The following is a 12,541-nucleotide window of genomic DNA, read 5'->3' as shown; positions in this document are numbered from 1 at the left end:
GTTTTTTGTCTTCTTCTCAGCACTGCTCTTTCTTTTCTCGATAATTACCTCCATTGTTGTTCCTTTGACTGACTTTACCGCTCTTTCACCATTGAAGCTGATGATGTACTGTCCTATTTTACAATTATATGAAATGGCTGAATATTGAAGATTTTAACCTTAACCCTTTTACGTAAAATCATCACAACTCTTACTACAGTCAGCGTCTTGCTCAAGGACGCTTTAATAAGAAAGATGCTGGAGTTATGATTCATTACAATGTGAGCTCTTACTTTCTTTAGCTCTGGCTTTATAACATATACCCCTGAGAGGCAAATCTGTCCAGCTTACAAGAGACATTTTGTGTGTTAAATGTTGTTTCCCTTTGTCCACATTCATGGGAAACAAACCTCAAACACAACCTACCTAAACAACAATGAGATAAAAACAACTCTTTACTTTTCCCTGAATGAAACAATGAAGAGGTACATATGAATGATATGTGGTAGGAGGTTTTAGTGCCATAATCTGAATCTGAAACTTAAAAATATCTTTATTCGCAGCAGATAGAAGGTAAATGAAACATCTGCTGTACCCAATAAAACTTTGTTGGTCTATTGTTTGACAGTAGCTCGGGCCAAAGCAAGAATGTGGGAGAGATTGCAGCATCTGGTGTTATGTGCAGACTAAAGCCTATTTAAAAGCTTGAAAGTGTGTTTTGGGCAGACAGAGAGGCAAGACTTAAAGAGAATGGATTTCATTTGGATGTTCCTCTCCCTGTTTCTCATTCACAGCAACACACACAGGTCATTCGTCTGTTTAATCCAGAGTCCCCTGTCTGTCTATGCAACGTTGTACTGCAGCCTCTCTACTATTTAAGCTGTTGTGGAAAAAAAACACAATAATTTGTTTGTTTTTCAAGTTTCATATTATTTTTTTTTTGTTGTGCATTGAACTTTTTTAAAAATTGTATTTGCTGCAGAGCTGCCAAGAGACTGTCGTTCAAAGTACTGCAGCATTCAAACCGTCTCCCTAAATTGTTTTTTAGTGGCAGCTCAGTGGAAAAGCAGAACGATCCTGCAATGAGATGACTGCATGGCTCCAGTGAATATCTGCTGCTTGTTTGCTTGCACTAAGTTTGGCAGTCAGGGATGTTGGATGATTCAAACTTTTTAGAAATGGGCCAAAGGCTACTCTATTAGTCTAGGGAAATGTTAACACTTTTCCATTTGAAGTGAGAGTAAAATGTAATGTGTCTGCCCACCATTTCTGTTGCTCTGACCTGTCTGTCTGCATGTCTGTGTGTGTTTGTTTGTCTGAATCCCAAAACACACAAGAATTCAATTTTATTATCTTTTTCTTCATTGCTTAATTCTTTGTGTCTCTTATTAAATTCTGATCTTATTACTCTTTGTCTCTGATCAATCTTTTGTGTATTTGTGTGCAGATCCTGCTATAATTGGCTGAGTACTAACTGCAATTGAAGTTTGATGCCAGTTTATCGGGCCAGAGAGATGTTAACATGTTTCCATGTGAATGGCCTATAAACACCAGCTGTTCATTAAAACAGCTGTCACTGTTTGTCCAAATCACGCTGAGACAAAATGAATTCTTCACAGTCTATTTAATGGTGGGCTACCCAACCATACTGGACACAGGGCTTAAATGGACTCATTGAGCATTGAAATAAACATTTTAAGTGCTCATTTGGCTGTTATGTCCAAATATCTGCCAAGAACTGTTCCTTAGCATGAGTATTTCCTCTCAAATATGTAAGATGTTTATAATAAAATGCTTGAGAACTATGTGAAGATGAACAGTGATTTGTATGGTTTTGAGTTGAGACTCATGAGATGTAAAAACAGGAGACACTTATATCCGGACATGTGCAATTTTGTAGCCTTTATGGGCTTGACTTCATGAATAAACTTCTTTACAGTCTTAACACCTCAGTTTAAAGCTATAAACTAACTCTGGTACAGTATATCAAATGGTAACATGTATGTTTAACACTGTACATGGTCCAAATAAATAAATAAAATAAATATGTAATATAAAATAAAAAAGTAAGTTGAGTAAGGAGTTCATGATAGAGCTCAGTATTATTCGTCAGTACCAAAACTATGTAATTTCATCTGGGGATAAATGAGTCACCAATTGTTTCACTCTGTAGCTTAAAACTTTTTCTTTTTCTATTAGAACATCCAGATCTGCTCTGTTCTCTCTTTTGAGATCAAATCAGTACTAAAAAGAGAAAATTCATATATTTTTGACAGCACCCTCTGTTTGTACATTAATCAGTCAGCATGTCCTCAATTCTCTGTTTACATAACTTTTTTTGCATATAGCATATTTTAAACTGCATCTGCATAAAATAGTAACATCTCTGTTCTGTCGTAGGCTGATTGTGACACTGAAAGCTTGGCAGCATCCTAAGATGCGACACAAAAACAATATGGCCTTTTTTTTTTTTGGAAAATGTATATATTTATTTACTGAATATAGCCTTTATTCGATAGTGACAGTAGAGATGCAAATAGGACACATGGGGAGAGACAGTGAGGTAAGACATGATGCAACAAGGGTTCCCAGCCAGAATCAAACTGGATATGTTACATGTTATGCACCCACATTAGTTTTCTAGCTAATATCTCTTTTTTTATCCTTTTATCTTCTTACCTCCGGTCTCCTTTTTACAGAGTTGTAGGACAGTATCTCATTCTGCAACATCTAGGGGAAAAGTGCACTGCTAACATCAGTTTGCTGGCTAGTTAGCTTTTTCAGCTTGTCAGTTGTAGCTCATTGAACTTTTTTTTTTCTTTATTGGACAGTTGAAGTGGCAGACAGGAAACAAGGGGAGTAAGATTGGTTGGACATGCAACAAAGGTCCCTGGCTGGAACAGAACAAGGGATGCTGCAGTTATGTGGCATGTGCAGTAACCATTCGGCTTCCAGGGCACTATTCATTGAAAAATGGAATAAAATGGCTTGAAGGCATTTCTGGTACATCTCAAAAGATGATTTTTCAAATTTCTTTTATACATTTAAACATCACTTTGACATATTTTTGACTCCAACAAAGGAAGACCAATTGTGGTTTCAGGTGGACTTAAAAATTCAATCTGTTCTCTATAGGGGATGACTGAGGCACTGGACTGGAAATATCGTAATTCTGTAGTAAGAATACTGTAGTGGACTTGGCTTTATTCAGTGAGAAAGTATTTTTTGTTTACTTCATTCTAACTGGAATTAACAAGGTTAAGCTCAAAATTGCCAAACCAAGCTGCAGTGCGATAAATGAATAAACAAATAAATAAATAAATAAAAAGAAGCTGTTTGAAAAAAAGATTTTGGCCAATTAAATTTCACACAGACTGCTTTCACAGTAATACCATCCATTCGATATGTGAACTCACCATAAACTTACCTACCTGACATTAATGTTATGGATGCAAAATAAACATTTTATTTACCAGGTGTGTGATTTCCTGCAGGACAGTTATTTGTGTGTTTATCTGTTGATGCTGTGTTGAGCTTTAGAGGCAAAAAATGCACCTCGTCTGATCCACAACTGATCAAAACAGAGAATATGACATACTGCAACCCTACACACACATACACACACATACACACACACACACACACACACACACACACACACACACACACACACACACACACACACACACACACTGCATTAGTTAGCTGTGTTCGTCTATGTTTAGCTGCTGGAGATGCCTAGCTGTCCTAAAGCTGTCACCATATTACAAGCTACTGCTACTCTTGAGAACTCATATGCACACACAACACACACACACACACACACATCCCATCCTCGGTATGAATACAGGTAACAGTGACTCTTTGTAAGTGGTTTGAATGACTGCTATAAGGTTACCCTGAAATACACTTTCTCACACACACAAACACACACACACTCTTGGTAGCTTTCTCTCTATTCTAATTGCTGCAATATGACACTGCTTCCCACATCACGAGAAGAAAGAGAGATGTACTCACAGAGAGAATGGATGAGGTGAAAGACAGAGTGGTGAAGTGAGAGAGGTGATTGAGGGAGTCAACATTTGACCCACATCTAGTGTCTGTCTATCTATCTGATAGATAAATCTATCCATACTACATCTGTCTATATGTCATTCTACCTACCTTGGTAAACAAAAGTAAAGAAAAGCCGAGACAAACAAAGACTGTTGTGTTATATTAGAGCAAATAAGGTAATTTCAGTGATTTTTTAAATTAAAATGAAATTTGGAAGGAAAATCTAGGTGAAATTTGATGAAAATGCCATTTATTGCACAAACGTTCCAACATTTCACCATTTTGTTAGTTTGTTTACACAGATGGACTCAAGTCATCTTTTATTTATATGTAGCCCAATAACACAAATCACAAAAATCACAAGTCTTTTGAGTTTCTTCCCCAATTTTTTTCCCTTTCCTCATTTTTGGCAGAGGCATATTCTAAACTGTCAGAACCGAAAAGCCTGTTTACTGTAAACAGAAGTGTCTTTTTCCAGCAGGAAACAGAACAATATTTAGATGTCAGAAAACATAATACCCGAATGGGAAGTGAAGAGGGTTTAAACTAATCTAATTCTTTTAAAATATTTGTTTTGGTGAAAATTGAGTCAGAAAAATGTGTGTATGATTGTTGGTGATTTGACTTTAGGGGGGACTTCCCCTTTCTTCATACCTGGCTGTGTTACTTAATATGCCAGATTTTATTTTGACAGTTCCATTTAAAGTGATGTGACAACTGGCAAAAGTTTATTTTCGACCACATCCCTTTAAAAGGTCGTTAAAACTTACTAGATGTGTTATAATCATGGTTATACAGTAACTTAATGGTTATAATGGCTATTAGCTTAGTTCACATGGTAAAGCTAATTGTATTCACTGAAACCATAGTTGTTTTAGGAGTTAAAAGTTTATTAAGGATTTCTTTTTCATTCATTCTATCCTCTCTGTGTATTTTCTCAGGTTTTCCAGATAGCCTATGTGATCGTTAAGGCAGCCAACTCACCTCGTCCAGGTAAGTATTCTTCTTAATAATTTAAAAAGACATTTCGGTCTTATCAACAGTTTAATACAGTAATTAAAGCCTTTTGAGCATATGATCCTCCCACAGAAAATCCACAAGTAATTTGAAAGACAATAATTGTTTAATAAAATGAATATTTACTCTCGTATTAAACATTCCCAATGTACTTTGCTTTGTTTCTTTAAGTTTAAATTCCAGCATCCAACTATCCTGATACCTTATTATCTGTAACTGTTACTGTAATTTGCTCTTAATAACTGACCTTAATGTACTTACATGTTACCTGATGATTTTTTGGAAATTACATATTTCCACATTTTAGTTTATCATTGTCTCCAACTCCAATTTTCCTAATTGTTTTCTACTGTTGCAGCTTTATATATTCTCTTTCAGTCTTTTATATTGTAGATTACAACTTTTCACTTAAAAAAAAAACTTTAAAAAAAACCTTTTAAATCTCATTTGTATGTTTTTTTGACCCTAACTAATTTGGACATGAATTGTGTTTTTGTCTAATTCTGTCTGGTTTTTCATTTTTGGCAGGAAATCTTAAAAATCAGGTTATGAATGGAATTCTTTGAAATCCTGTGGTCAGGTTGATTATGCACCAAGCAAGAAGTGATTACAGTAATTGTTCATACTCACGGACAAAAGAAGTGATTACTTCTAAAAAAAAAAAAAAAAGGAATAAAACTCGAACATATCAGACCTTCATCAGAGCTCTGATATTATTAGACCGAAAGCTCAAAATAAAAGTGAAACACTGCATAGATCTAAACGTGTGGAAATTTCTTCTATCAGTTTGGACTCTTTGATGCTTCCAGCACCTTAGAAAAGATTTAGCCATGCGGAGCGGTGGTCATCCTGCATTATAAAACTTGAACATATAATGTCAAATGAAATTGAAAGATAACAATCAAACAATATGAAACCACTTTGGTTTACACTTTGCCACCCTTTCTGTGTTTGAAAGGCAGCATCATCAAATGTTACGCTAATGTTAAATGTTAATTTAAAATTGCAGAAGCCCTGAATTTCTGAAAAATCTGTCTCATTTCAAAAGTTTAACTGCTGGATGCAAAATCTCCTCTAACTACCTACATCACTATTCTCAGTGTATGTGCACTGGAGGATTCAGGTTTCCACATTGCATTTGTCTAAGTTATATATTGGACCATGACTGGCTCCAAACCAGTTGTGATGCCACAAATCATGCGAGTAAGTACACGTATTAAACTCAGATTGAAGGTGAGCAGAGAGACATTTTCCCTCTTCAGTAGATGAATTTGAAAAATCTTTTATTGTCAGACTCTGAAGGTCAAACGTCCAAGTGAAGTGACAATAAGCAAAACACATTTTTCAGTGGAGTGGGACTTAACATTTTATGAAACTTGCACATCTTGACAGAAGCATAGAATAGGTGGCAGTTCATATGCACTCTGCCATCTAATTTGCTCATTTTGTTTTTCAATCTATGCAAGAGGTGGAATATCATAGTTTGTTCCATGTTATTGAGAATAGGTGATTGAATATATGATTGAAGGTTATGTCAATTTTCTATGTATTTTAAGTAGGGTGACCTAAACACAGGCTTGGATGTCCGTTATCACTTTTATTGATCTCATCACTTGTTTGAAGCATTCCATCATTATTTCTTCACCAATATTCTTCGTCCGCAGGTAACTGGGTCTTAGAGCGTTCAATAGATGGTGTGACCTTTAAACCCTGGCAGTACTATGCCATCACAGACACAGAGTGCCTGACCCGGTTCAACATTAATCCAAGGACAGGACCTCCATCTTACACCAGAGATGATGAAGTTATCTGCACATCTTTTTATTCAAAGATTCACCCTCTGGAGAATGGAGAGGTAACGTTTGTCCTTAGAGAGACTGTCACTGTGATTTAGAACAGAGTTGGGCCTAGTTTTGGGTTAAAACAGGTGGTGACTGTCTTTATCTTTGGTTGAGTTGGTTGAGTCAAGTTTGGTTGATTTTAGTTAGGATGTAATAACAGAACAGTATTGAATGGGTGACTAGGGTACAGTTAGTTGGATCAAGTTGGGTTGATTCGGTTGGGTAAAGGTAGACTGACTTGAATTGGGTTGATCTGGGTTGACATTGGCATTGATTTGGTTGAGTTAACTTGAGTCTAAGTTTGGATGTTCCATCATGGAGATCATATCCCCGACTGACACCCCACTGGTAGTTTAATGCAAGACCAGCCTTTACCGTCTGTAGGATACTCTGTAAGCTGAATTTTCTTAAAAGTGTAATTTCCATTGCAATTAAAAGTTTCTGTTGTAAGGGAGGCCAGGGCAGCAAGCAGCATTATGACAATTGTAATGTCTGTGGGCGCAGTCTCACAGAGAAGCATTTCTAAAAGAAAGAAAGAAAGAAAGAAAGAAAGAAAGAAAAAAAAATCCCATAACCATTGTGTTTTTCTACATTACTGTGCCACATGCCTTGTGCTTTTCTGGATTTTGTTTGTTGCCTTTTATTAATGTAAAAATATTTTCAACTTTTTGGTGCTTCATACCATTCATCAGTCATGTCAGTGGCCAGACCCAGAGCCAGGTACACAGAGGCAGACATATATTTGAATCTGACAGGGCTGTTGCGAAGCATCCTGGTCTCATCAGCCCCTGAGAGACCGAGCCAGGTCAAAAAAATGTAAACAGAGAAAAGTACAATCTTTATAATGTATAAGCTCTCTGAAAGGAAAAAAAAATCTTCTGAGCAAGATAGATGGTGGACATTAAAGTGATACAAGTGGCTGGTTTTCATAATGATAATATTTAGAACATAGCAGATTTTTGAAAGAGTTTCATTTGAATGTGCAGAACTGTTTATATAATTTTAATTACTAATAAGAATAACAGTTGCTGATTTTTTTTTTGAAAACACACACTCACACTGAGACACACATGTGCACACCACTGTTTACTGTTATGTTGCTTTGATCAACTGTGTATGCAATTGCACCCAGTATGAACAGAGGGACAAGTCAGCTATAACTGACATTAATGAAGAGAAAGAGGACTGCAGAACACAAATAAACACACATACTCACACACAACAGCGCAAAACAAACCAGTCACACATCTACATCTTCTACACAGGCTTCTAATTGTAGATGCCTGTCTGAATATGTGTACGCATTTACATGGGTGCGGATGTGTGTTCATGCACGTACATATGTGTGTGTGTGTGTGTATGTGTGTGTTAGTGTATGTCGTCTTGTGTGTTTGCACCGTATGTGTGTCTGTGTCCTGCGGGGGAGCGCTAGAGGGGGTGCGAGCTGGGAGATGTCAAGAGCTGCGAGTAACGACGGAGGTGTCTGAGTGTGTGTATGTACTGTGTGTGTGTGTGTGTGTGTGTGTGTTTGTGTGCGTGTGTGTGTGTGGTTGACAGCTCTCTAGCCGTCTGATCACAGTGAAACCATAATGAGTCGTAGGCGATGTGTCACAGCATCGCACACACACACATTCACAATGTCACCCCACCACTCATCACACACACACATGCACACACACACACACACACACACACACACACACAGAACCATCTCCTTCGTTACTTCCAAGTGTGCAGCTTGCACCCATCAAGTGTTCCCCCTTGACACACGCACACACACACACACAGACGCATGCATGCACGCACACAAGCACGGTCAGCCCACTCTAAGACTTTTTTTTGCAGATGCCAAATGTTGCTTTTGGCCACATGAGTGAGACAGACAGATGGACAGTCAGACAGGCAGGCAGACAGAACCTCACACTCCTTATTATGTGGCTGCTTTTTGATTATTGGTGATACAGGATTTAAATGCTTATTTTGTTTATTTTACTTCTACATGGTAGTCACAATATCAGGGTTTGAGGTTCCTTTCTTTCCTTGTAAACACTTTGTCCCTGAATAGATAACAACCTGAAACAGGGCTGAATATGATTTGTCTTCCAAAGAAACACTTTATCTCTGAATAGATAACAACCTGAAACTGGGCTGAATATAATTTGTCTTCCAAATAAACACTTTGCTTAAGTGTTCATGTTTTAAAAGTGTCCTTTGAGATGTTCTGATGGACAAAAGCAACAGACTCTTTGGAGCGAAGCCTCTTTATTCATCGTGATAATTTTGGACTGTGCCTCATCAATTGTTTTCTGATAAGCTGCAGCTGAAGGTTGCAGCAGCTTTGGGGTAGCGTAGCTATTTTCAAAATCTATGACGCAGACAGGCAGAGCTTATATTTGGTAAGAAAGTGCAGTCACTGAGAGGACCAATGCCTGTGCAGATAAAAACAGTACACTGTAAATTATTACTGGGGTAGGGTGTGAAAAATGACTAATTATTAAATTAGTGTTAAATACTTGATGTGAAATAGCTTCAGTGCGGTAAGCTACACTGCTTTGTCTGAATGGCTTGCTGCGTAGCTTGCTACTTGCTTAGCTTCCATTGATTGTATTAAATAAAAGTAATGAATGTGATATTAAGGAGTTTGTTCTTATTTGAAAAGGCTGCTTCCCTCGTTTTCCACTAGTTTGTGATGACGGTACAGATCATTTGTGCAATCAGTGATGGTGAAAACAGGTGTGTGTAGGGCTGGGCATATCAACTTAAATCAATATCGCAATTATATTTTCAACACATATAACTAGTTCTATAGGATCGCTGGACAGATTTTTGGTTCAAAGTGCTGAAAAAGTGAAATCTTTTAAATACTTTAACGTGTTACATGCAGGTTTACATGCAAGGCACCACTTCAGTAATGGCAACTTCTGCCTGCAACTCGTCAATAGTGCTGCCTTTTTTCAACATCCGCCTTTAAAGTTACCACTCAACATCTACTGTTACTACTACTATATGGGGTGGGGCCATTCTACTGTCTCCTTGTAATCCATTTGGTATCTGTGTGCCATTTGGAATATGTACAGTGTTGCAAAAACAAACTCCTGGCACCACATAGCAACCTTTATGTTTTAAACAACTATTTGAACTTCAATTAATTATCAAATTAAATGTGATACTTAGTTGAAGCACTGAAAACTAATAACACCATTGTTGATTAATTAAAGAACAAAATATGCCATAGACATTGCTTCTTCCTGTTACTAAAAGGTTGTTGCTACTCTTCCACCTTCCTTCTACTCATCTGTTTACACTTGTTTACCAAAGATGCTTCTCACTCCTTCGTCCGTCTACCACTGCAGGAAACTCAAAGCACCTTATATGTTTGTCTTTGCACCATGTCTTAGTTCAATACTGTTGTTACATGTCAGTATTTATCTGTCTCTCTGCCTATAGATCCACACGTCTTTAATCAATGGTCGTCCCAGTGCCGATGACCCCTCCCCAACCCTGTTGAACTTCACCTCTGCCCGCTACATCAGGTTGGTCTTTCAGCGAATCAGAACGCTGAACGCTGACCTCATGACTCTGACATATCATGACCCCAGAGATGTCGATCCCATCGTGACGAGACGGGTGAGGCTGAACACACACACATGCACAACACTTGTTCTCTTTCTTTTCTTTCCTCTCTCCTTTTCTCTTCTTTTCTCATTTACAGAAAAATATAAATATCTCCTTGGAAAATGATAAACAGATAAAAATAAAAAAAATCTCAGTCACAGGTTATACAGTTTTATTACTTTATCTCTAAGTGATGTTTGAATAAGTCATAACTATGAGATACAAAAGCATAATTTAATTTTGAAATCAGAAAGATAAGTTACACTATTATGTGGTGACCTTAGCAAACCAAAAAAATCTGCTACTAATTAATAATAAACCATCAATCCCAGAAAGATTATATAATGACACGGATGCACTGCTGCTCTTAGAGGTAATGCTGCTGTTCAACACGTCACCAGATGTGGTGTTAGAGACATCTTTTGTTAGGTTAAGAAATCATTTTTTCAAGTGTAATCTGACTGAGATAAGTGAGCGAGGTCTTGTTCTAATAATGTATCTTAATTTATTAATACACTCATTAATGCTGTAGTACTCATTATAACATGTCGTCTGTCTTGTTCTCTCTCTTCAGTACTATTATTCCATTAAGGACATTTCAGTTGGAGGGATGTGTATCTGTTACGGCCACGCCAAGGCTTGTCCACTTGACACTGTTACAAAGGTAAAACTCTGTTTCTCTTCCTCTCAGTCCAGTTAACAAAACTATCAAGGTAATGGAGCTCCTCCATACTGTCGAACAGGAGCAAAGAGTACCCTCAGGCATCGGTGTTTTATCTCCTGCCTTATATCAAACTTTCTGTGTGTGTGTGTGTGTGTGTGTCTGTCTGTCTGTCTGCCTGCAGGGGACACAGGTGACACAGTGAAGCGTTGTCTCACGTGTCACTTCAAACAGTCGAGTGTTTGATACCAGACACCTGATCTTTCTCTCAACACACACACGCACACACACACACACACACACACACACACACACACACACACACACACACACACACGGCCTTGTGTCCTTTACATGTCCTGAGGCTGAAGCACAGAGTCTAAGTCAGATGTGACACTTGTGTCTGGTCCCTTGGTGATGATGTCATTGACAATAAGTGATGTCACTGGTGTGTTGAAAGCTCCAGTTTCTTCTCTTATCTTCTCTGTTCTTTCCACTTCAAGAGGATATAATAAGGATATATGCCCAAGTCGAGGATTTAGCAGTATTTGTGGTGTTAATTGACTGAAAATGACGAAGAAAAAAAAACAATTATCTTTGACCATGTGTTTATTTGGAGGGCATACTCCATGTATGCTGGGGCAACTTAAAGAATTATACCTTGTTTTTATGTATGGCCCATTTTAATACCAATCATTTTAACTTTATATTTATGCAAATCAATTTCCAAAGTATATTACAGCATTTTTCTTAACTTTGATGCTATCTTTGGTTTCCTTACAACTTCTTCAACTGTAACTCTCTTGTCTCCAAGAGCTAATTTGTCTTACAGTCATATGGGGAAACAGACTTGAATATTGAAAACACACACAGACTTGAATATAGAACACAATAAAAGATATGAAATATAAAAAAATATGTACAGTACTGTAAGAAAAATAACCTTGTAGAGACATTTTGCATCCAACTTATAAAACTGTTGCATGGTATTGATTTAAATACTCAAACATCCTGGGAGTCACATGAACACACCAGACTTTTTAAGTTAATATAGACATTGCAAAGGTACCATGAGGTGTCAATCTTAAGCAAGTTCCAAGTCATCATCCTGATATTTACTAAAATTGCTCGTCTGGAAGGTAGTTAAACTACACTTGTGGCACCTCAGGTGATGGATAAAGTATTATAGAATAATGTGTTTTTGTTAAAACTTGTGTATCATTGTGAACATGTTTCTCCTAGGGTGTATAAGTACTCGTATATAATCTGACATATAACACATTATCAGCTGAATTCTGCTTTATTTATCTCCCATTTTGTAGAGATTATTTATTGATTGCTTTTTGTTTAATTAACAGGGACCATAAAG

At 37.2% G+C, this 12,541-nt stretch overlaps 1 protein-coding gene across 8 annotated transcripts in view; it reads left to right on the top strand.

Moving 5' to 3' along the window:
* Positions 1 to 12,541, top strand: part of lama2 (laminin, alpha 2) — a 206,846-nt gene that overhangs the window by 57,050 nt on the left and 137,255 nt on the right. For all 8 annotated transcript variants that reach the window (XM_044376462.1, XM_044376459.1, XM_044376460.1 and 5 more), the window contains exons 4-7: positions 4,980 to 5,031; positions 6,720 to 6,910; positions 10,344 to 10,523; positions 11,086 to 11,175. In XM_044376462.1, coding sequence (XP_044232397.1) covers positions 4,980 to 5,031; positions 6,720 to 6,910; positions 10,344 to 10,523; positions 11,086 to 11,175 — 513 coding nt within the window. The remainder of the gene's footprint in view (positions 1 to 4,979; positions 5,032 to 6,719; positions 6,911 to 10,343; positions 10,524 to 11,085; positions 11,176 to 12,541) is intronic.

This window comes from Thunnus albacares, chromosome 16, assembly GCF_914725855.1.
Source record: "Thunnus albacares chromosome 16, fThuAlb1.1, whole genome shotgun sequence".
NCBI lineage: Eukaryota > Metazoa > Chordata > Actinopteri > Scombriformes > Scombridae > Thunnus > Thunnus albacares.
The sequence above is the reverse complement of the archived record's forward strand: the minus strand, read 5'-3'. Positions and strand labels throughout refer to the sequence as shown.